At 40.4% G+C, this 26,424-nt stretch overlaps 1 protein-coding gene across 1 annotated transcript; it reads right to left on the bottom strand.

Annotated features, from left to right (window-relative positions):
• Positions 1–299: 299 nt before the first annotated feature.
• On the bottom strand, positions 300–5,915 carry MKRN2OS (MKRN2 opposite strand). The gene is made up of 3 exons (XM_044916373.1): positions 5,858–5,915; positions 1,708–1,870; positions 300–540 (listed from the first exon to the last, which is right to left on the bottom strand). Exons 1-3 carry the CDS (start codon positions 5,913–5,915, stop codon positions 300–302), a joined length of 462 nt encoding a protein of 153 aa, XP_044772308.1.
• Positions 5,916–26,424: the final 20,509 nt, after the last annotated feature.

Here is a 26,424-nt window from a genome sequence, read left to right as displayed (position 1 = left end):
AATTTGTTTAGCTTTAATTATAGGAATAACTTTCATTGTTCTGCAAATGAAAGATGCTGCCACTTTATGCTGTAACATGGAGCCTCAGTTTAAAAACCGAACCATTATGAGAATAATTTAGTTGTAATGCATACAACTTTTAAAACCCAGGGCAATTTTTATTAATTTCATAAACACTTATACTGCAATAGGTAGAAATATGCTACCAAGAAAGCCTTAACACCTTGTTATTAACCACAGTTGAACACACGTAGAAATCCCTCATACCGACTAACGGTGCTGTCCTGCTCTTAGTGCGCTCAGCACGCAGCGCTCCCCTCAGGAGGGTCTGTCTCTTCATCCGGGTGGTCGGTCACGTAGAAGCCACGCTCTTCTATCACCCGGTACAGTGTGATGTACTTGGAGGCCTTCCTCGTCCGTGGAACCACATACTTCTCAATGAACTCGTCTTTGCCCAGTTGCTCCTTGCCTTCTGTGGTCAGGATGCAGTTAATGAATGTGAGGGTGTAACTGTAGCAGTTGTGACGGTCTTCTTCATACCTTACAAAACAAGCAGGGGGAGAAGGGGAGGCTGAGGTTTCAAAGCGGCTCAGGCTCAGGCCGTGAAGCCGCCGAGGGACTGGCAGGGTTGAGGGTGGGCTCCCCACGCACTGGGTCTACTGGTCCCCTGGACGACTGAGCTCCCAGAGTGCAGTTCTGAGGGACACCGGGCAGCTCAGGCTATTCTGCTCGCAACTTAAGATAGGAGTGGACGCGCCTAGAGGTTCCGAGTGCTGACTTAAGTTGTACAGAAACCGCCAACGTGGGGAACTGACATTTTAGAAAGGGAGTTCCATTTCTTTCTTTTTTTTTTTTTTTTAAGATTTTATTTATTTATTTGAGAGAGAGAGAATGAGAGAGAGCACATGAGAGAGGGGAGGGTCAGAGGGAGAAGCAGACTCCCTGCTGAGCAGGAAGCCCGATGCGGGACTCGATCCAGGCAGGGAGTTCCATTTCTAAGTTTTAGGGTATCCCAGTGTCTATACCTATTTTAAGGGAAGCCTCAGAACAATTAGGTCCACAGGTATGCTATATATCTAAAGTGTTGAGGGAGCAAGAAACAAATTTCAAAATGGCTAAATCATAAAAAGGAGTGTTAGGTATTTTTTACGTTTTAAACATTTTTTAAAATTTTTAAGGGACTGTAATATGGCTTTTGCTGTACACATTAAATGTTAAGTATGTAAAAATGTCTAATCAAATAACTGGAGTACTAGGTTGTAGTCCTTTCGGTTCTTAAGATACGGTGATTCTGGGGGCGCCTGGGTGGCTCAGTCGTTAAGCGTCTGCCTTCAGCTCAGGTCATGATCCCAGGGTCCTGGGATCGAGCCCCGCATTGGGCTCCCTGCTCAGCGGAAAGCCTGCTTCTCCCTCTCCTGCTCCCCCTGCTTGTGTTCCCTGTCTCGCTGTGTCTCTCTCTGTCAAATAAATAAATAAAATCTTAAAAAAAAAAAAAAAGATACGGTGATTCTGTTGTGTAAGTGTACACTGGCCCACCTCTGCAGAAAACCCAAAATCATTCAGCCCCTGCTCACGCTTTGTTACAGGCACTACTATCTCGGTACCGGCTCCACACAAAGTAGACACAGCTTGAGAGTCCTATGAGCTAGGGTCACACCTGCGTGCGGAACGAGGGCCAGGGAGCTGGTGGTCCCTGCCGGCCTGTACCTCTGGGGCAGCCAGGCCCCCGTGGCGGAGAAGTCGTCCAGGTACTTGTCCCACTGATCCATCAGTCCAAACATGCCAGGCTGCAGTAACGGGATGCTTACACTCTGCTCCCACCCTGCTTCGTCTCGCTGGACGCCGTGCGTGGTGTAATTATACACAACTCCTGCAAGCGAAACTGGAGTCACGCGGAGGGGAGGCTTAAGGGAAGATGCGCCTCTGTGAGAAGAGGTTGTCCGGAAACAGCAGCCACCACCATGGTCACTTCACATGATGTGGAGTTAGCCAGAGCGTACTTTCTGATGACTGTCAGAGAGCAGGAGACCAGGAGAGGCCCTAGGATCCCCTCCAGGGTCAGGCTGGAGAGGTAGCCACCACCTGGAATCAGGGAGGATCGGGGGTGTTGGAGCCCCTGCCTCTCCTGCCCTCTGCACATCATTTCTTTCAGGGAAACCCAGGTCTTGCTCCACCTGCTCTTCAGCTCCGAGAGGTTGCCCCCAGCAGATGGAGACAATAATAGAGCCAGGGTAATCCTCTCCAAATATTCTTGGTGAAGTTTTCTATGTACAAGGGGGTCTATCTGGTTTCCTTAAATCAGCACTAAATTTCCACTGAGACAGTGGGTCGTACATTTGACGGCTCATGTGGGTAAATCTGAGTCCAAAAACCCAGTCCTGGGTTTCTGTTCACAGATCAGTTTCTGCTGCCTCGAGCAGGGCACTCACCATTTGTATTGGTTATTCCAACATGAAGATCGGACCTTCCGTCATACTCCCTGAAAGAAACATGAAGAGTTGGTATTTAAAGTAGGAGCGTGATCTTGGCTGGTGCCAGAACTTGCCATCAGTGACCTGGCGAGTGGAAGCACTGTTTCAAAACTGGTTGAGCCAAGAGTACATTTGAGGTATAAAATACTCCCCTGGCCCCCCACCTGGCTTTTCTAGCCCCCCCCATTACTATTACTAAAGCACCCTGCATAAAGTGTGCTGGAAGGCCAGCTCTGCTGGAGCATAAAATCAGCTTAACCCCTGGCTCCCCAGCAGAGGGGTGCATCTGGAGGTCAGTTGTTGAATCTTTCCTCCTTGTAGGTGAGGTTACAGCCTGTTCATCCGGCTGACCAGGGAAAGGATCCTGGGTGCATCTCAGTGGACCTCTACCATCAAAACTGAAATAGTGTCTTTTGGTCTTTGTAGCCCATAGCCACACTCACTTTTCCTGGACAGCCCTTGCTTCCTGAAATTACTCTTTACCTGAGACTGTTCATTAAACCTCTGACTCCATATGATAAACCTTCTTGTACAATCCCAAACCATCACTTACTAGCCCTGGGACATTAGCAAGTCACTTTCTGTGATCTCCCGTTTCCTCATCTATAAAATGGGAATATCATAAACCTCCAGCAAGCTGGTTGTAAGAATAAAATGCCTGTCGAGTACCTGCCACATACAGGTGTCAAATAAATCAGAGGTAATTGTTAGATGAAAAAGCTCCTTCACGAGACGGCAGGTTCCTCATGAAAGCAAGCAGTCCCAGGCTTTAAAATGACCAAGAACACAAACAGCTGCCCCACCTTCAGAGTGATCCTGCAGGTCATCTTGTTGCAGCCACTCTGAGTGTTTTGAGACCCTGTGGGTTCAGAGGCTGAGAATGAAGCTGGGCAAAATAGTACCAGTCTGACGAGAGTGCTGCACTTACAGTGTGATCTACCTTGAGATCACTGCCCCAGCGTGTCACTGCACCTTGTCTCCTGCCTAAATCCCAGCTGTTCCTTCCCTCCCCCCGTCCTTTGGTGGTTTCTCAGTCCTGCACAGATGTTTACCATGGGAACTGTGGGCCTGTCACTTGAAGTAAAGGGCTAGTGGCACCACAGGAAATAAGACTGACAAGGTCTCCACCCTCTTGGAGTTTGCTCGCTTCCAGAGAAGACTTTTAGTTTAACAAGCCTTTAATAGTTAACTGCTCTTAAGGGGGAAAAATACAGAATGTTACAAAAGCATGTCATAGTGGCAGGGCCATTCCTCTCCCATACCACAACTTTGTATAAATTAAGAAAAGGTGCCCCTTCCTCCTACAGATGCAGCTCTGCCCAGAGTGTTTGGCTTAGCAAGTGTGGTGCAGACTGAGTTTCAGGACCCAAAACCACTTTGGCAAGGCAGTTTTGTGCAGTCCACAACCTGCACAACCATATGTGGCAGACCTGAGAGTTTGATGAGAACCTCGGTGAATCCTTTGGGTTATTGCGGGTTCTCTTTTACAAAGTAGGTGAAACTGTCTCAAGGTGAGTTGTGGGAGTCAGTCCTGAGGTTTTGGAAATTAGATGAGAGGGAAAGGAATAGTTTGGAAATTGTCCTTAGAAGGTCTGGTGGGCAAGGGACTACTTAGGTTTCTGCAGATCCTGGTCTTCGGGGATGAGAGGATGCCAAAGCATATAACCTGTTTCAACATCACCACCTCCCTTCTGCTGATGCCAAGCAAGGCTAGGCTCATCAGTATTGCTACCACATCGTAGAATAAATAAATGCTTATTAGGGGCCCATCTGAAAGCCTATCATGTTCTAGAGAGCAGGGCCGTGGCTCCTTCACTGTGACATCCCTAGCGTTTCCCACACACAGCTGCTCAGTAAGGATTTGTTGAATGAACCAATGTTATGGCAAATAAATTCTGAATTTTAATCACTTTATTCAAAAGCTTTTGGGATCCAGCCAGTAGCATGAATGAGGGGATCTTATGAAACATTTTGGGCTTCATGATTCAGATAAGGGAAATGAAGGTTCTGCCAGTCATATTCAGAACTGAGTATAAGAATAGGATGGAAAGGAGTATGTTGGCTCAACATCGTGACTGGTGCCTGGGCCAGCTTTATCTGCCTTATCGCTGAACTTCACCACCCTGCAAGGTCAGCAGGACCCTCAATTTACAGATGAGGAACAGAGACTGGAGGGTCTGGAGCTGGTCTGAATGGGGATAGGAATTGGGGGCTTTGTGGCAGCACAGGCCGCGCTGTTCTCTCTGCACCCTACGGCCTCCAAGAGGGGCAGGGGTGCAGCACTCTGCACACTTTGGTTCATTTCATCCACATAAAGGGGGGAAGGAAATCGATTAAGGAAGTTAGTAAGCAGGGAAGTGAAGACACCACTCCAGCTGTCTTACCCCAAACCAGAGCTCTCGAGGGCACATGGGAGTTGGGAGGGTAGATTTCAAGGAGGCCAGGAGGTCTCAGCATTGGGTCACAATGATGTTCATGACCATGCTCATTCTGTAGTGTCCATGCTCTCATACCTGGCTCATGCTGGGCCGCTTCTAATTCCATTTGTAAACTCCACAGGGACACTAAAGAGGCACAGCCCTTTCTTTTGATTTCTGAAATCTTAAAGTCAGGTGGTATCCACAATTGAGGTAGACCACCTCTGGTCTTCAATTTAATTCATCTCTATTGCAGAAGAGTCTGGATGTGGCCTTTCTTCAGGCTTTGTACATTGTTCCTGTTTGTCACAGAAATTACAGACTAACTCGCAGTAAAGAAATTATTTTGATTAGAGTAGCTGCTGGGTCATTTTCCCAGTTAGCCTCTTAGCACAAAATCTATGAGTAAAAAAAAGCTCCAAGCTATCAGTTTTCCTCTCTTAAGATTGTATAAGCAGGTTTGACCTTCCCTTATTCTTCATATAGTCTTGCAGTAATCACTCTAGGAAAGTACATACACCATCTATCTTTATGAAATGAATAGACCTACATTTTAGGATTTGATGCCAAAACACTGGCAAGATTATCCACTAAACCTCATACTGTATAGTACATGTTAGAAAAAGAAAGTTTTTGGGGCGCCTGGGTAGCTCGATTGGTTAACTGTCCAACTCTTGGTTTCGGCTCAGGTCATGATCTCAGGCTCATGGGATCTGGTTGGACTGCGTCTGTCCCCGAAACCAAACCCGGCTTTGCGCTCAGGCGGGAAGTCTGCTGGAAATTCTCTCTTCCTTTTCTTCTCCCTCTGCCCTTCCACCACCACTAGCCCCCCCATCCCCCCCCCGACCCCCCGCGCACACTCTCTCTCTCTCTCTCTAAAATAAATCTTTATAGAAAAAGTTTTAGTGATTACAACACAGAAGGAAAAGTTTACAGACTCACTTAAACAACACTCAAAAAACACTGTACCTAAGGAACGTCCCTTGAGTTGGTCTGAGGAGGAATGAACATTTTTCTTGATGCCCATTGGTAAATGGATTGGAGATGCTAACAGGTGCTTCCTCCAGCTTCCTTGAGCCCATGACTTGCTGGCAGAGGGGGCAGCTTTGGGGCACACTGAAGCTGTAGATGTATTTCTTACAGTGGCTGAATTTAATTAAAGGCTTTCCAGTCTCTGTATACTGCATGGCTTTCCTGTCCTGGGCAACCAGTGGCAGTTTCCCAAGACTTCCTTTTCCTCATTACCTGGCTAGCAAACGTATGCCTCCCGAGTAACCCGAACAACAGTGATGTCATTCTGATTGACGGCTTCAGAAGCCGAACCAAGTAGGATTAACCAGTAACCAGACCTCCCCATAAACTGGTGTCTTAAAGAGCTAGTTTTCATTTGTGCTCACTTACAAAGTTTCTTTCCAGCCTTGTACGCTTTGCAACGGTCAATACTCAGCTCCTACTCATCTTTTAAAGCCCTACTTTTCTGTGAAACCTTCCTTCGCTTCCTTGAGCGTTCCCTTGCACTGGCAGAAGTGGATTCATATTTCTACTAGCGTTCTGATATTTGATTAGCCATTAGTCTGTGAGCTTCTTGCAGTTAGGGACCCCCATTTATTTCTGTGTTTCTAGAATAGGTGATGTTGTTTTGTTGTTGGATAAGTATGTGAAATCCTTGGAGGCTATTTTCTTTTGATGTTTTATATCGTAGAAGTAATCTTGCTCATAAAAAATTAACAGCAGTTAGAAATAAGGATAGTGGTTGCCCTAGGTGGGGATGGGAGGGGTACTGAGTAGGAGAAGGCAGGAGGGAGTTTCTGTGGCCTGGGGCTTCTCTGCTTCATTATCAAGGGGTTGGTTGTAGTAAGTATTCAGTTTGTGAAAATTCATCAAGCTGGACATTTTACTACATGCACTGTATGATTCTTCAAGTTTAAAATAAGTTTGAGAAACTGCAAAAAAAGAAAGAAAGGTAATGTCCCCTGTTCGTCCATAACATTTTTCCACTCACCAAATCCTGTTCCCTGAGAAAACTAATAGTAAGGTAAATGAGTATTGCCCCATAATTTTTTTTTAAATCCCGGTGTTGTGATAACAGTATGCTGTTCTGAAATGTGTGTATTTCTCTCATCTCAGAAATTTAGCTACAGTATTAGGACTATAGGTCCAGCTCATCCTTTCAGATGACTGCATAGGAATCCATAGTTTGATTGCACCACACTTTTTTTTTTTTTAAGTAATCTCTACACCCAACATGGCGCTTGAACTCACAACCCCGAGATCAAGAGTCGCATGTGCTTCTGACTGAGCTAGCCAGGGACCCCTGCACCATACTTCATTTAACCAATCCCCTATCGGTGCCTATAGTTCCAAAGAAAAGCAATGGTAAAGGGAAGATCTGTGGGTATCATGGCGGGTATAGTCGCTTCAGAAAAGTGTTTCACAGCATGCCTTTAAATAAATTACACTATGCCAGGCACCTGGGTGGCTCAGTCGTTAAGCATCTGCCTTCGGCTCAGGTCATGATCCCAGGGTCCTAGGATCGAGCCCCGCATCAGGCTCCCTGCTCAGCAGGAAGCCTGCTTCTCCCTCTCCCACTCCTTCTGCTTGTGTTCCCTCTCTAGCTGTGTCTCTCTCTGTCAAATAAATAAATAAAATCTTTTTTAAAATAAATAAATAAATAAATTACACTATGCTGAGATGCAGAAAAGTGCATATTAAGTATTAATAATATGAAAATGATCATCAGACTCACAGAACTAGAAAAAACCCTTAGAAATCCTTTCAAGCATCTTCTCTTCTTACAGTGAAGGCAGACAGGCTCTATAGCTAGATGCCCAGTTCGGGTGACCAAGGTCTGAGGTGGTTCATTATTAATATAAACCATGCAGCTATTGTTTGATTATTTGAGTGACCCAAGTTATTTTCTTTTTTTTTTAACTTTTTAGAATTTTTTAAAAGATTTTATTTATTCATCTGAGAGAGAGAGAGACTGTGAGAGAGAGCACGAGCGGGGAGGAGGAGAAGCAGGCTCCCAGCTGAGCAGGACCCTGGACTGATGACCTGAGCCAAAGGCAGATGCTTAACTGACTGAGCCACCCAGGTGCCCCCCAAATTATTTTCAACTGAGAATATATTCATCTTCATGACACCAGTACCAAGAGGAATTTTTAATCTTATGAAAAGGAACTGAGGCATCATGCCTTGATAAACGTTTTTAATACACTAGCATTCTCCTTTCCAAAAACACAGGCATCTAGGGGCACCTGGCTGGCTCAGTTGGTGGAGCATGTGACCCTTGATCTCGGGGTTGTGAGTCTGCGCCCCACACTGGGTGTACAGATTACTTAAAAATAAACTTAAAAACTCTTAAAAACACAGACATCTTAAATCCTTTTTTACCTTATTTTCTCTGTTTCTAAAAATCTTCTTATGGTAAAAATAAAACATAGATACAGATGATAACACAAAACAAATGTATAGTTTAATGAATTATTTTACTGTGAACCCCTTGTAAGTATCACTCAAGTCCAGAACTAGAACTTTTCCAGCCATCTCAGAGTCCTCTGTCATTCCATCCCCACCCCCAGCTTCTTCCAAAAGTGACCCCCACCCCCACTTTTATAGTAATCACTCCTTGTGCTTCATTTTGGTTTCATCATCGAAGTGTGCATCCATAGACACTATGGTTGAGTCTTAGCCATTTAAACATTTTTGTTCTGTATTTTAAGTTTTGGTTCCTTTTCCTTCCTCTGACTTCTCTTATCATGTATCTGTGAAGCATCCAAATCATTGGACCTGTAGCGTCTCCCACAGTCTGTTGCCGACTGCTTACTCAAGGTTTAGTTCAACACACTGCTGGGCCCTCTGTACAGCCTTCAAAGTTCCAGCTGGTTCCAGAGACTGGATCAGACTTAGGTCCTATGCTCTTGGCAAGACCATGGCTGGTAATGTGTTCTCTCATCAGAAGCACATCAAGTCTGGTCTTCACTCTTTTTTTATGTTAGTCCCCATTATTCTCAGTGCTTAGAGATCCATTCATTCACTGGCAGTGGTACAGTGATGATATTCTAAGTCCATCATGTTGTTTTCATACATTAGTTGGAATAACAGTATGAGGAGACACTTCCCCTGAGCTATTACTTACTTACACAGTGGTGCAGGCATACTGGAAGGATTGGATATGTGCCTGATTCTTTATTCACATTTCAAGATAATGAGGACATCTCTGACATACTCAGAAAGTGCCCAGTTGGTTTCATATCTGTTTTACTCTAATGCCACTTAATGAACTCCTAGGTGTGAACATATTAGCTGGATTTCAACCCACTGTGGTTTTTATTCTTGTCAAAGCTCAGATTGTCCCATTTTGACCTCTTCAATTGGCTCCTGAGTCCTTTTCACATGAACCTACTAGTCACTGTTGATTTCCTTGTTATCTAGTCCTTCGAGATGTTCTAGGTTCATCTCAGACCTTTCCCAAACCCAGACCTGGAATCGGCCATTTCTCCAAGAAGCCCTGATTTCTTTTTTTCAGTGGGAAATGGTATTTCAAGAGTACAGTCTGCCCACTAAGGATACTTATTGGTTATTTCTTCACCTTTTCAGTAAGCAGAGCAGGGTAAAAAAAAGTGCACCCTTGCATGCCCACACATGAAGATAAAACACTTCATGAGTTCATATGGCTATTTCTAATTCAAATTCAGGGCTACAGGGTTTTTACGTATGGTCTTCTACATTACATATGCATCTCTTTTCTTCCACACTGAAAATTTTCGTTCTCAACGATACAGGGGATTATGGAATTAGAATGTTCCATAATTAATCATTTGCTTAATCCCACTTTACACATACAGTAGTCTCAGGGTAAGAATAGTAATACCATGCCTCCAATTATGATTACTAAATAGAGTTAAACATTGTTTTTGCATGTACTCTCCTCACCTTCTCTATTTAAAGGGTTGTTCTATATCTTCATTGTCAGAGCATCTACCATTGTAAATAATAATCCCTTCAATCCTCACTGAGGATTAGCTTTACACACAAACTTATATTTAATGGTCACTACTTGTCTTTCCCTCACTCTCTAGTAATTATGGTTGTCTGAAGTTCATCCTCTAGAAAATTCCTTAGGGCTTATAGGAAGAATATTCCCTGAGTTGTTGCATGTTGATAACAATTTCTCTCTGTCCTTTATACTTGGAAGGTCAGTTTTGCTGGATGTAAAGTCTTTGGCTGCCATTTTCTTTAATGTGTCATTCCATTTTCTTCTGGCATAAAGAACTGCTGTCCAGAAGCCTGATGACAAACTAATATTCTTTCTCTCATAAGTCATGTGTTCTTCTTTTTTTTTAAGATTTTATTTATTTACTTGAGAGAGAGAGAGACGGACAGAGAGTGCACAAGTAGGGGGGAGGGCAGAGAGAGGGAGAAGCAGACTCCCTGCTGAGCAGGAAGCCTGATGCAGGGCTGGATCCCAGGACTCCAGGACCATGAACTGAACCAAAAGCAGACACCCAACTGACTGAGCCACCCAAGCGCCCCCCCATCTGTTCTTTTTTGCCAATATGGCCAGATGATTTGTTTCTTTCTTAAGATTCTATTTATTTGAGAGAGTGAGAAAGAGAGCGCAAGTGGGGGGAGGGGCAGAGGGAGAGGCAGAAGCAGACTCCCTGCTGAGCAGGGAGCCCGATGTGGGGCTCAATCCCAGGACCCTGAGATCATGACCTGAGCCAAAGCCAGAGACACTTAACCTACTGAGCCACCCAGGTGCCCCAATTTTTTCTTTCTTTTTAAGATCAATACTTTTATCACAGTATGTCTTGATGTTGGTTATTTGACATTGATTTACTCAGGTTTGTGATGTGTGCTTTGAATATGTAGTTTCACATCATTTTTATTTCAGGAAATTTTTCATAAATTATAATTTTGAGTATTTTTTTCTGTTTTCTTTGTTCTGGCTTTCTTCAAGAAATTCTATTATCTATGTGTTGGATCCTTTGCCTAGCTTTGGTATTTCTCACTTCTTCTAAAAATGGAGATAAAATATACACATCATAAAACACCTATTTAAAGTGTACAGTTCAGGGCGCCTGGGTGGCTCAGTTGGTTAAGCGACTGCCTTCGGCTCAGGTCATGGTCCTGGAGTCCCGGGATCGAGTCCCGCGTCGGGCTCCCTGCTCGGCAGGGAGTCTGCTTCTCCCTCTGACCCTCCTCCCTCTCATGCTCTCTGTATCTCATTCTCTCTATCTCAAATAAATAAATAAAAATCTTTAAAAAAAAAAATAAAATAAAGTGTACAGTTCAGTGATTTGTATCTAATCTAAGTTTAGAACATTTGCATCACCACCAAAAATAAAGCTCCTGCCTATTTGCAGTCATTCTCTATCCCTCACTCCCCACAGCTCCTGGCAACCATTAGTCTGCTTTCTGTCTATGGATCTGTCTATCTGGACATTTCATATAAATGGAATCGTACAATATGTGGTCTTTTGTATCTGACTTCTTTCACTTAGCATCAAGTTTTCAAAGTTCATCCATGTTGTAGCATGTATCAGTTTTTTATAATAGTACATTGTATGTATAGACTACATTTTTTTAAAGGATTTTATTTATTTTTAGAGAGAGGAGAAGAGAGCGTGAGTGGGGAGCAGGGCAGAGGGAGAGGAGATAATCCCAAGCAGACTCCCAACTGAGTGCAGAGCCCAAGGTGGGGCTTAATCCCACAATCTCAAGATCATGACCTGAGCTGAAATCAAAAGTCAGACTCTTAACTAACTGAGCCACCCAGGGGCCCCTGTGTAGACCACATTTTATATATCCATTCATCAGTTGATGGGTTGTTTGGGTTGTTTCTGCTTTTGGCTATTATGAATAATGCTGCTATAAACATTTCATATTCATGTAAAAGTTTTTATGTGGATATATGTTTTCAGTTACCTTGATTATATACCTAGGAGGGATTTCTGGTTCACATAGTAATTCTATGTTTAACATTTTGAGAAACTACCAAGCTTTTTTTCAAAGTGGCTGCATCATTTTGCATTCCCACCAGCAATTTATGAGGGTTCCAATTTCTCCACATCACCAACACTTGTTATTGTCTGTATTTCTTATTTTCATCATCTTAGTGTTTTTCAAGTGGTACCTTTTCAGCTAATGCCTAATGATGACTAATGTTGCTGAACATCATTTCACGTGCCTATTGGCCATTTGTAGGTCTTTAAAGTAATGTTTATGCAAATCCTGTGCCCATTTTTTAAATTGCATTATTTGTCTTTTTATTTTTGAGTTGTAAGATTTCTTTATATATCCTGGATATACATCCTATATATTTTAGATACTGTCTTTTGGGGGCACCTGGGTGGCTCTCTCTATATAATAAACAAATAAAATCTTTAAAAAAAAAAAGTAAAATACTGTCTTTTCATTTTCCTGATGGTGTCACTTAAAAAAAATTTTTTTTTGTTAAAGTAAAATTTATCTGTTTTTCTTCTTTTTTTGCTTATGCTTTTGGTGTCCCATCTAAAATTTCACTGCCTAATCCAAGGTCATGAAGATTTATGCCTTTGTTTTCTTTTAAGTTTTATAGTGTTAGCTCTTACATTTAGGTCCCTGGTGATCCATTTTGAATTAATTTTTGTTTATTTGAGAGAGAGAGAGCATGAGTGGGGGGAGGGGCAGAGGGAGAAGCAGACTCCCCCCTGAGCAGGAAGCCTGATGCAGGGCTCAATCCCAGGACCCTGAGATCATGACCTGAGCTGAAGGCAGACACTCAACCAACTGAGCCACCCCATTGCCCCAAATTTGAGTTAATTTTTATATATGGTCTAACTTATTCTCTTGCACATGGATATCCTGTTGTTCCTGCACGATTTGGTGAAAATACTATTCTTTCACTGTTGAACTGATTTGGCACCCTTTCCAAAAATTAATTGAAAAGCAACATGCAGAATGTGAGAAAGTATTTGCAAATCATATATCTAATAACAGGTTAATATCCAGAGTATATAAAGAACTCCTACAACTCAATAGCAAACAAAAACAAAAAAAAAAAAACCACCAAACAATCCAATTTAAAAACAGGCAGAAGAACTGAATAGACATTTTTCCAAAGAAGACATGCCAACAGGTACATGATAAGGTGCTTAACATCACTAATCATCAGGGAAATGTAAATCAAAACCACAATGAGTTATCACTTCACACCTGTTAGAATGGCTGTCATCAAAAAGACAAGAGATGATTGTTGACAAAGATGTAGAGAAAAGAGAATCCTTGTGTAAGTTGGTGCAGCCACTATGAAAAACAGTATGGAGGTTCCTCCAAAAATTAAAAATACAACTACCGTATGATCAAGGAGTCCTGCTTTCTGGGTATATAGCTAAAGGAAATGAAAACAGGATATCAAAGTGTTATTTTCTGCCTGGGTGGCTCAGTCGGTTAAGCGTCTGCCTTCAGCTCAGGTCATGATCCCAGGGTCCTGGGATTGAGCCCTGCATCAGGCTCCCTACTTAGCAGGGAGCCTGCTTCTCCCTCTCCCTCTGTCCTCCTTCCCCCCACACCCCACTGGTGTGTTCTCTCTCTCTCACACTCTGCTTTCTCTCAAATAAATAAATAAAATCTTTAAAAAAAAAAAAAGGCTCAGTCTAGGTGGCTCAGTCGGTTAAGCATCTGCCTTCAGCTCAGGTCATGATCCCAGGACCCTGGGATCAAGCCCCACGTCGGGCTCCTTGCTCAGTGGGGAGTCTGCTTCTCCCTCTCACTCTCCCTCTGTGCTCTCTCTCTCTCTCTCAAATAAATATTTTTTTAAAAATTAAAAAATAAAAATAAAAAAAGTTACCTTCACTGCCATGTTAATTGCAGCATTATTTACTATAGCCAAGTTATAGAAACATCTTAAGTATCAATCAACAGATAAATGGATATAGAAGATGTGGTATGTAGATATACAATGGACTATTATTCAGCCCTGAGAAAGAGAAAGAAGGACATCTTGCCATGTGTAACAACATGGATGGAGCTTGAAGGCATTATGCTAAGTGAAATAAACCAGACAGAAAAAGACAAATACTGCATGTTATCACTTATATGTGAAATCTAAAAAAAAAAAAGTCAAACTCATAGAAACAAAGAGTAGAGAAAGTGGTTGTGGTTGCAGTGAGGAGGATGGATGGGGGAGATAGGGAGAGGTTGGTAAAAGGATACAAACTTTCAGCTATAAGATGAACGAAATCTCTGGGTGCCTGGGTGGCTCAGTCAGTTAAGCGACTGCCTTCGGCTCAGGTCGTGATCCTGGAGTCCCAGGATCGAGTCCCGCATCAGGCTCCCTGCTCAGCTGGGGGTCTGCTTCTCCCTCTGACCCTCTTCCCTCTCGTGCTCTCTGTCTCTCATTCTCTCTCTCAAATAAATAAATAAAATCTTAAAAAAAAAAAAAAAGATGAACGAGGTCTGGGATGTAATGTAAATCATGGTGATTATACATTGTTATCAACAATGTATTATATACCTAATATTTCCTAACAGAATAGAACTAAAATGTTCTCACACACAGACACAAAAGGTAAAAATGTGTGGTGAGGTGACAGATGTGTTAATTAAATAGATGATAGAAACCCTTTCACAATGTATACATATATCAAATTACCATGATGTACACTTTAAATACCTTACACTTTTGTCAATCATACATCAATAAAGCAGGGGGGAAAAAAACCACAAAAATTAACTAACCACAATGTGAGGGTTTACTTCTGGACTCTCAAATCTATTTCATTAATCTCTGTGTCTATCTGTATGCCAGTACCACAGTCTTTAATAATGTAGCTTTCTAGTAAGTTTTAAAATTGGGATGTGTGAGGGCGCCTGGGTGGCTCAGTTGGTTGGGCGACTGCCTTCGGCTCAGGTCATGATCCTGGAGTCCCGGGATCGAGTCCCATATCGGGCTCCTTGCTCAGCAGGGGGTCTGCTTCTCCCTCTGACCCTCCCCCCTCTCATGTGCTCTCTCTCTCTCATTCTCTCTCTCAAATAAATAAATAAAATCTTTAAAATTGGGATGTGTGAATCCTCCAAATTTATTTTTCTTATTCAAGAGCTTGTTTGGGTCCCTTGCATTTCCATATAAATGTTATGGTCAACTTCTCAATTCATGCAAAGAAGCTAGTGGGAAATTTGATGGGATTGCATTGAATTTGTACCATCAACTGGGGAGTACTACAGTCTTAACAAGTGTAGATCTTCCAATTCGTTTATTTATTCAGGTCTTCTTTAATTTCTTTTGATAATTTTTTTTTTCCTTTTCAGTGTCCAAATCTCACACCCTTTTGTTAATTTTTTTCCTAAATATTTTATTATTTTCAATGTTACTATAAATTGGAACTATTTTCTTAATTTCTTCTTCAGGTTGTTCATTGCTAGTGTACAGAAATACAATTGATTTTTGTGTATTGATCTTGTTTCCTGCAACCTCACTGAACTAATTTCTTTAATGTTTTTTGTGGATTCCTTAAGATTTCCTATATACAAGATCATGTCATCTGCAAATAAGTATACAAGATCATCTCATCTTCCTTTCCAATGGAAACCTTTTATTTCTTTTTCTTGCCTACTTGCTGTAGCTGGAAACTCTAGTACAGTGTTGAATAGAAGTGACAAGAGTGAACATCCTTACCCTGTTCCTGATCTTAGAAGGAAAACTTCCAGTCTTTAACCATTAAGTCCAATATTAACTGTGAGTTTCTGGTAGGTGATCTTATCATGTTGAGCAAGTTCCCTTCTTTTCCTAGTTTTTTGAGTGTTTTTGTCATAGAAAGGTACTGGATTTTTTTCAAATGCTCTTCCCACATCTACTGAAATGACCATATGATTTTTTCTTATTCTATTTACCTGATGAATTACATTGATATATTTATTTTTTTAAGATTTTATTTATTTGACAGAGAGAGTACAAGCAGGGGGAGTGGCAAGCAGAGGGAGAGGGAGAAGCAGGCTCCCTGCGGAGCAGGGAGCCCAATACAGGGCTTGATCCCAGGACCCTGGGATTATGACCTGGGCCAAAGGCAGACACTTAACCTACTGAGCCACCCAGGCGCTCCTACACTGATAGATTTTTGTATGTTGAACCAATCTTGCATTCCTGGGATAAATCCCACATGGTCGTGGTGTATAATCCTTTTTATATGCTGCTGGATTTGGTTTGCTAGTATTTTGTTGAGGATTTTTATGTTTTCATTATTAAAGTATACTGATCTATAGTTTTCTTTGGCTTGGTACCAAGGTAGCACTGGCCTCAAAGAATGAGATGGGAAGTGTTTCTTCTTCCAGTTTTGTTATTGTTGTTGTTTGGTTGGTTGGTTTGGTTTGCAAGAATTTGTAAAAGATTAGTGGTAATTCTTATTTAAATGTTCAGTAAAGGGGCACCTGGGTGGCTCAGTCAATTAAGCATCTGCCTTCTCTCTCACTCTCACTCTCTCTCAAACAAATAAATAAAATAAATGTTCAGTAAAATTCAACAGTGAAGCTATCAGGTCTGAGCTTTTCTTTGGGGGAAGTTTTTTGATTACTAATTCAATCTCTTGACTTGTTAAAGGTCTATTCATATTTTCTATTTCTTTTTTTTTTTAATGTTAGTCTTTCACATTTATCTTATTTTATTTAAGAGAGAGAGAAAGCACTTATGAGCAGTGGGAGAAGGGTGAGGGAGAGAGAGAATCCAATACACAGGGTTATCTGTTATATGAGATCACAGCCTGAGACAAAATCAAGGACCAGATGCTTAAACGATTGAGCCACCCAGGTGCCCCTTTCTATTTCTTCTTGAATCAGTTTCACTAGTTTGTGTCTCTCTAGAAATTTGTCCATTTCATCTAAGTCTAATTTGTTGGCATACAAATGCTCATAATATTAGCTTATAACTTATTTTTGTAAGGTTGGTAGTAATATCCCCTTTTTCATGCCTGATGTTAATAATTTGAGTCTTCTCCATTTTTTTCCTTGGCATTCTAACTAGTTTGTCAATTTTGTTGATTTTTTTCAAAGAACCAAGTTTTTGTTTTATTGATTTTCACTATTGTGTCTTTATACTCTATTTCATTTCTTTATGCACAGACCTTTATTATTTTCTTACTTCTGCTTATTTTATGTTTAGTTTCCTCTTCTAGTGTCTTACAGTAGAAGATTACATTATTGACTTAAGATATTTCTTTTTTTTTAAGTTTTTATTTAAATTCCAGGTAGTTAACATAATGTGCAATGTTAGTTTCAGGTATACAGTATAGTGATTCAACACTTCCATACATCACCAGTGCTTATCACAAGTGCACTCCTTAATCCCCACCACTTATTTAAATCATCTCCTCACCCACCTCCCTTCTAATAACCATCAGTTCGTTTTCTGCAGTTAAGAGTCTTTCAATAAATAAAATCTTCAAAAAAAAAAAAAGTCTCTTTCTTGGTTTCTCTCTTTCTCCCCTTTGCTCATCTCATTTGTCTTATTTCTTGAATTCCACACAGGAGGGAAATCATATGGTATTTGTCTTTCTCTGACTGACTTATTTCACGTATCATAATACTGTCTAGCTCCATCCACCTCGTTGCAAATGGCAAGATTTCATTCTTTTTTATGGCTGAGTAATATTCCATTGTATATATATACCACATCTTCTTTACCATTCATCAATCGATGGACCCTTGGGCTGTTTCCATAATTAGGCTATTGGGGATAATGCTGCTATAAACATCAGTGCGCACATATCCCTTTGAATTAGTATTTTTGTGTTCTTTGGGTAAATACCTAGTGGTGCAATTGCTGGATGGTAGGGTAGTTTTATTTTTAACTTTTTGAGGAATGTCCATACTGTTTTCTAGAGTGGCTGCACAAGTTTGCATTTCCACTAACAGTGCAAGAGGGTTCCCCTTTCTCTGCATCTTCACCAACACCTGTTGTTCCTTGTGTTGTTGATTTTAGCCATTCTGACTGTTGTGAGGTAATATTTCATTGTAGTTTTAATTTGCATTTCCCTGATGATAAGTGATGTTGAGCATCTTTTCATGTTTTATTTTTTATTTTTTTTTAAAGATTTTATTTATTTATTTGAGAGAGAGAGAATGAGAGACAGAGAGCATGAGAGGGAGGAGGGTCAGAGGGAGAAGCAGACTCCCTGCCGAGCAGGGAGCCCGATGCGGGACTCGATCCCGGGACTCCAGGATCATGACCTGAGCCAAAGGCAGTCGCTTAACTGACTGAGCCACCCAGGCGCCCCTTATTTTTTATTTTTAACAGAGGCATTTGCAGCTATAAATTTCCCTCTAAGCACTGCTTTCAATGCATGCTCTATGTTTTGGTATGTTGTATTTTTATTTTTATTCATCCCAAAATATTTTCTAATTTCCCATGTAATTTCTTATTTGAACCATTGGTTATTTCTGGAGTGTGTTGTTCAGTTTCCATGTATCTGTGAATTTTCCAAATTTTCTTTTATAATTGATTTATAGTTTTATTTCATGTTCATCTGAGAAAATATTTTGTATGATTTCAATCCTTTCACATTTATTGAGACTTGTTTTATAGACTAATATATGGCCTATCCTGGAGATTGTTCCATGTGCAGTTCAAAAGAATGTCTATTCTGTTTTTGTTGGGTTGGAAGTTCTATAGATATTCATTAGGTCTAGTTGGTTTATAGCATTGTTCCTATATTCTGTTTATCTTTTATATAGTTTTTCTATCCATTATTGAAGATGGAACATTGAAGTCTTCAAATACTGTGATCTATTTTTCCCTCCATTCTGTAAGTTTTTGCTGCTTCTGTTTTGGGTGCAAATATACCTCTAATTGTCATATTAATGGATTGACATTTTTATCATTCTAAAAGCTTTGTTTTTAGTAAAAAATTTTGTCATACATCTATTTTATCTGATATTAGTTCTAGCCACTCCATTTCTTTTTTGGTAACTGTTTGTATCGTATATCTTCACCATCCTTTTACTTTCTGTGTATTTGTATTCCTACAAAGTAGGTTTGTTGTAAACAGCATGCAGTCAGATCATAGTTGTTATCTTTCATTCTGCCAACTCCTGCCTTTTAATTAAAGACTAATCCATTTACATTTCATGTAGTTACTGATGAGATAAGATTTATGTTTGTTGTTTGTGTTCAATATGTCTTATGTCTTTTTTTGTTCCTCTTTTCCTCCATTACTGCTGTCTTTTGTGTGGAATACATGTTTTTTCTAAAGTACCATTTTATTTCCCTTGTTATTTCTTTTACTGTATATTTTGAAATTTATTTTCTCAGTGGTTTCCATAGAAATTACAATTTTTTAAAAGATTTTATTTATTTATTTGACAGAGAAAGAGAGCAAGAGCAGGAACACAGGGCGCCTGGGTGGCTCAGTTGGTTAAGCGACTGCCTTCGGCTCAGGTCATGATCCTGGAGTCCCGGGATCGAGTCCCGCATCGGGCTCCCTGCTCGGCAGGGAGTCTGCTTCTCCCTCTGACCCTCCTCCCTCATGCTCTCTGTATCTCATTCTCTCTGTCTCAAATAAATAAAATAAAAAATCTTTAAAAAAAAAAAAAAAAAAAAAAGAGCAGGAACACAAACAGGGAGAATGGGAGAGGGAGAAGCAGGCGTCCCGCCGAGCAGGGAGCCTGATGATGTGGGGCTCAATCCCAGGACCCTGAGATCATGACCTGAGCCAAAGGCAGACGCTTAATGACTGAGCCACCCAGGCGCCCCTGGAAATTACAATTAACAAATTATAAACAATATAGGTCAGGTTAATACCAGTTTAATTTCAGTAGCATACAAAAACGTTGCTTCTATATTGTGCCATTCCCTTCCCCATCCTTTGTTGTCATACAAGTTATATCTTTATATATGTGTGCCCATCAACACAGATTTTTTAATTCCTTTTTTGTTTTATCATAATGTTTATTTATTTATTTTTAATTATTGTTAACATATAATGTATTATTTTTTTCAGGGGTACAGGTCTGTGATTCATCAGTCTTAAACAATACACAGCGCTCACCACAACACATACTCTCCCCAATGTCCATCACCCAGCCACCCCATCCCTCCCACCTTCCTCCACTCCAGCGATCCTCAGTTTGTTTCCTGAGATTAAGAGTCTCTTATGGTTTGTCTCCCCGTCTGGTTTCGTCTTGTTTCATTTTTCCCTCCCTTCCCCTATGATCCTCTGCCTTGTTTTTCAAATTCCACATATCACTGAGATGATATGATAATTATCTTTCTCTGATTTAATTATTTTGTTTAGCATAATACCCTCTAGTTCCATCCACATCATTGCAAATGGCAAGATTTCATTTTTTTGATGATTGCATAATATTCCACTGTATATAGATACCACATCTTTATCCATTCATCTGTGGATGAACATCTGGGCTCTTTCCATAGTTTGGCTATTGTGGACATTGTTGCTATAAATATTGGGGTGCAGGTGCCCCTTCCAGTCACTACATTTGTATCTTTGGGGTAAATACCCAGTAGTGCAATTGCTGGATCGTATAGTAGCTCTATTTTCAACTTTTTGAGGAACCTCCATGCTGTTAACATTCCAGAGTGGCTGCACCAGCTTGCATTCCCCACCAACAATGTAGGAGGGTTCCCCTTTCTCCGCATCCTCGCCAATATCTGTCGTTTCCTGACTTGTTAATTACAGCCATTCTGACGGTGTGAGGTGGTATCTCACTGTGGTTTTGATTTGTATTTCCCTGATGCCGAGTGATGTTGAGCACTTTTTCATGTGTCTGTTGGCCATTTGGATGTCTTCCTTGCAGAAATGTCTCTTCATGTCTTCTGCCCATTTCTTGATTAGATTATTTGTTCCTTGGTGTTGAGTTTGATAAGTTGTTTATAGATTTTGGATACAAGCCCTTTATCTGATATGTTATTTGCAAATATCTTCTCCCATTCTGCCAGTTGTCTTTTGGTTTTTTTGACTGTTTCCTTTGCTGTGCTATCTTGATGAAGTCCCAATAGTTCATTTTTGCCCTTGCTTCCCTTGACTTTGGCAATGTGTCTAGGAAGAAGTTGCTGCAGCTGAGGTCGAAGAGGTGGCTGCCTGTGTTCTCCTCTAGGATTTTGATAGATTCCTGTCTCACATTTAGGTCTTTCATCCATTTTGAGTCTATTTTTTGTGTATGGTGTAAGGAAATGGTCCAGTTTCATTCTTCTGCATATGGCTGTCCAATTTTCCCAACACCATTTGTTGAAGAGACTGTCTTTTTTTCCATTGGATATTCTTTCCTGCTTTGTCAAAGATGAGTTGACCATAGAGTTGAGGGTCCATTTCTGGGTTCTCTATTCTGTTCTATTGATCTGTGTGTCTGTTTTTGTGCCAGTACCATACTATCTTGATGATTACAGCTTTGTAATACAGTTTGAAGTCCGGAATTGTGATGCCACCAGCTTTGGTTTTCTTTTTCAACATTCTTCTGGCTATTTGGGATCTTTTGTGCTTCCATACAAATTTTAGGATTATTTGTTCCATTTCTGTGAAAAAAGTTGATGGTATTTTTATAGGGATTGCATTGAATGTGTAGATTTCTCTAGGTAAAATAGATATTTTAGCTATTTATTCTTCCAATCCATGAGCATGGAACGTTTTTCCATTTCCTTGTGTCTTCCTCAATTTCTTTCATGAATATTCTATAGTTTTCTGAGTACAGATTCTTTGCCTCTTTGGTTAGATTTATTCCTAGGTATCTTGTGGTTTTGTGTGCAATTGTAAATGGGATCAAGTCCTTGATTTCTCTTTCTTCTGTCTCGTTGTTGGTGTATGGAAATGCAACTGATTTCTGTGCATTGATTTTATATCCTGCTACTTTACTGAATTCCTGTATGAGTTCTAGCAGCTTTGGGGTGGAGTCTTTTGGGTTTTCCACATAAAGTATCATATCATCTGCAAAGAGTGAGAGTTTGACTTCTTCTTTGCCAATTTGAATGCCTTTATTTCTTTTTGTTGGCTGATTGCTGTGGCTAGGACTTCTAGTACTGTGTTGAACAGCAGTGGTGATAGTGGACATCCCTGCCATGTTCCTGACCTTAGGGGAAAAGCTCTCAGTTTTTCCCCATTGGGAATGATACTCACTATGGGTTTTTCATAGATGGCCTTTATGATATTGAGGTATGTTCCCTCTATCCCTACACTGTGAAGAGTTTTAATCAAGAAAGGATGCTGTACTTTGTCAAATGCTTTTTCTGCATCTATTGAGAGTATCATATGGTTCTTGTCTTTTCTTTTATTAATGTAGTGTATCACATAGATTGGTTTGTGGATGTTGAACCAAACTTGCAGCCCAGGAATAAATCCCACTTGGTCGTGATGAATAATCCTTTTAATGTACTGTTGGATCCTATTGGCTAGTATCTTGGTGAGAATTTTTGCATCCATGTTCATCAGGGATATTGGTCTGTAGTTCTCCTTTTTGGTGGGGTCTCTGTCTGGTTTTGGGATCAAGGTAATGCTGGCCTCATAAAATGAGTTTGGAAGTTTTCTTTCCATTTCTATTTGCTGTGACCAAGCATTTCTATCTCAGGCACACAGCCCTATTTGGAGTCTCCAAACCCAGCAGATTCCTGCACTGCGCTCCCATGCTGTTCCTCCCAGGGGAGGAAGGGGAGTCTCCCCAGATCTGCTGCTTGTTGGGTCCCTGCAGATCACAGTTTATGGCAACCCCAAGCTGAGAGCCCACTCCTCGGCTCACTCTTTGCATACGACTTCCCCCACTCCAATACCTGGGAGCTCTGCCACACTCAGGCACCCCCCAGTCTTTCTGTGACCCTGAGGGTCCTGAGACCACACTGTCCCAGAGAGGGTTCCACCCCCCCACCCCTGCTTAGCCACCAGAGCGACATCCCTCACCAGAGCAGACTTCTAAAAGTTCTGATTTTGTGCTCCTCTGCTCTATCACTTGCCGGTGCCAGCTGATGGAGGCTCCCTCCCCCCACAGTCTATCTTCCCATATATCGCCTCTGATTCACTTCTCTGTACCTCCTATCTTGCAGAAAGTCATCACTTCTCTGTTCATAGAGTTGCTGCTATTCTTTTCTTCGATCTCCTGTTGAGTTTGTAGGTGTTCAAAATGGATAGCTATCTAGCTGAATTCCTGGGACTAGAGGAGATTAAAGTCTCCTACTCCTCCTCCATCTTGGACCACACCCCCAGATTTATAATTATTAATGTAGATGTCTTTCAAGCCAGATGGGATACATTTTTTTTAAAGTTACAAACAAAAATACGCATTTATGTTGCCTTTTATATTTATCTATGTAGTTACCTTTACTTGCTCTCTTTATTTCTTCATGTGAATTCAAGTTACTGTGTAGTCCATTTTCACTTCTGCCTGAAGGACTCCTCTTAGTATTTCTTGTAGGGCATGTTTTCAAGTGAGGAATTCTTGCAATTTTGTTTATCTGGGAAGTTCTTATGTTTTCTTTCATTTTTGAAGGATAGTTTTGCTGGATATAGAATTCTTTGTTGATAATCTTTCTCCTTCAGATCTTTGAATATGTCTTTTCAGCCATATGGCCTGTATGCTTTCTGATGAGAAATCTACTGTTAATTTTATTGAGAATCCCTGTACATGATAAGTTACTTATGTTTTGCTACTTTCAAAATTCTTTGTCTTTCATCAGTTTTATTATGATGTATCTACATATGGATCTCTTTGAGTTTGTTCTATTTGTAGTTTGTTGAGCTTCTTGGATGTGTAGATTAATATTTTTCATCAAATGGGGGAAGTTTTCTTGCCATTATTTCTTTAAATACTCTCCATGCCTCTTTCTCTGTCTCCTCTCTTTGGGACTCCCATATGTTGGTATGCTTGAATGTTCCAGAGCTCTCTGAGGCTCTGTTTCAGTTTTTTGTTTTTTGTCTTTGTTTTTCTTAACAGGTTTATTGAGGTATGGTTGAACTACAAAACAGTACACACATTTAATACATAATTTACATATAATATATACATATGTACGTATAAATTATATACATACTTTACATAAATTATAATACATAAATACACATTTAATATATACAATTTGATGAGTTTGGACATATGTATACACACATGAAACCATCACCACAATCAAAGTAATAGTTATAGCCATCACTGCTAAAAGTTTCCTTGTGCCTTTTTGTTTTTTTATTGTTGTGTTGTTTTGTGGTAAGAACACTTGCCATGAGATTTACTATCTTAAAAAAAATTTAAGTGTACGATACAGTATTATTAACTATCAGCACTATGTTGTACTGCAGATATCTAAAACTTACTCATCTTGTATGACTGAAATTTTATATCCATTGAATCTGTTCATTTTTATTTACTCTTTTTTCATTATGTTCCTCAGACTAGATAATCTCAGTTGACTCATATTTCAGGTTCACTGCTGACTCTTTTTCTGTCTGCTCAGATTTACTGTTAAGCTCCTCTAGTAAAATTTCCATTTCAGTTATTGTATTTTCAACCTCAGAATTTCTACTTGGTTCTTTTTTATACTTTCTATCATTTGATATTTTCTATTTGATGAAAAATAATTCTCATACTTTCCCATAGTTTTTAGACATGGTTCCTTTTTAGTTCCTTGAATATATTTAAAATAGCTGACTTTTAAATCTTTGTTAAGTAAATCCAAGATCTGGGCTTCTTCAGGGAGAGTTTCTGTTGTTTTCCATATTTTCTTGTTTCTTTGAATGTTTTGTAATTTTTATTGACAGCTGGGCATTTTAAATAATATAATGTGACAATTCTGGAAGTCAGATTCTCTCCATTCCCTGTTTGTTAGGTGCTATGTGCTATTCTAGAACTTCTTAAAACCTCTGAAAAGCATCTAGAGAAAAGGAACACTTTGCTTCAGGGATGTAAATATAAGATTGATGGATGCCTTGTAACAAAAAATTGAGGCCAGAAGACTAGGAAATGACATTTTATTTTATTATTTTTTAAAGATTTTATTTATTTAATTATTTATTCATGAGAGAGAGAGAGAGAAGCAGAGGGAGAACCAGGCTCCCCATGGAGGAGGGAGCCCAATGTGGGACTTGATCCCAGGACCCTGGGATCATGACCTGAGCTGAAGGCAGACATGTAGCCAACTGAGCCACCCAGGTGCCCCAGGAAATGACATTTTAAAGTGTTTAGGGGAGAAAGTATCATCCCAGAGCTATATATCCAGGAAAAATATCCTTCAAAAACAAAATGGATACATGAATTAGTACACACACACATATATTTGCTTGCTTTGTCAGCTGAGATGGCTGAGAAGCAATGACATCCCAGTAGCAATGAATATACCCAGCACCTGGATCTTGGTTTTGAATAACATTCTCCAAAAGAAGTAACTTGGCTTGAAACAATGGCTGATTCTAGAATTGAAGTCGGTGATATACAAGATGAGCCTGGAACATCTTGTAGTCCCAGATAGTGCTGAAGTCCTCAAAAAAGAATAAAACTCAAGGGAGTATTTTCAGGAGCCAACTGAAAAAACTCCCAGTGGCCAGAGACAGAACAATTTGAACAATAAAGTAAATAAATTAGTATTAGGTTATAAGCCAAAGTATAAGATAAATATCCATGAGTCCATATTGATATACATAAATTACTAAATAAATAGGGGAGCAATGGATAAATCTCCCATGCAGAAAAACTCCACATAACTTATGGAGATACTCCACTGTCAAGGAGTTGGAGCATACCTCCCCACTCCTTAAATGTGGGCTGTGCATAGTGACTTCCTTTGAGAGAGGACAGTATGGAAACAAGGAAACTTTACAGTGCAAAAACCTGACAAACACTACCTCATCCAGGTGACCAAGATTAACATCATTAGTGATAAGGTATCTTGATCATATGTACCCTTTATTTTTTTTAAGATTTTATTTATTTATTTGAGAGTGAGAGAGAGAGAGCATGAGCACAAGCACAAGAGAGAGAGCACAAGGGGCAGAGGGAGAGAGAGAAGCAGACTCCCTGATGAGCAGGGAGCCTGATGTGGGGCTTGATCCCAGGACCCCGGGATCATGACCTGAGATGAAGGCAGATGCTTAATGGACTGAGCCACCCAGGTGCCCCTGTTCATTTATTTATTTAAGTAATCTCCATACCGAATGTGGGACTCAAACTCACTACCCAAGATCAAGAATCATATGCTCTACCAACTGAGTCAGCCAGGCACCCCTAAAAGAATAACTTTTAAAATGTATACTTAGGGTCCCTGGGTGGCTCAGATGGTTAAGCATCTGCCTTCGGCTCAGGTCATGATCTCAGGGTCCTGGGATCGAGTCCCGCATCAGGCTCCCTGCTCCTTGGGAGCCTGCTTCTCCCTCTGCCTCTCTCTCTCTCTCTCTCTCACTCTGTCTCTCATGAATAAATAAATAAAATCTTAAAAAAAATAAAATAAAATAAAATGAATACTTAAAAGTGTGTAACCAATGAAGAAAAATGTAGAATAATGGAAAATACTTAATCTAAAGGAATACAAGAAAGAAAAAATAAAGAACAAGTAACAGATGATATAAATGGAAAATTAA

This window comes from Neomonachus schauinslandi, chromosome 1 (assembly GCF_002201575.2).
Source record: "Neomonachus schauinslandi chromosome 1, ASM220157v2, whole genome shotgun sequence".
In the NCBI taxonomy this organism is placed as follows: Eukaryota; Metazoa; Chordata; class Mammalia; order Carnivora; family Phocidae; genus Neomonachus; species Neomonachus schauinslandi.
The sequence above is the reverse complement of the archived record's forward strand: the minus strand, read 5'-3'. Positions and strand labels throughout refer to the sequence as shown.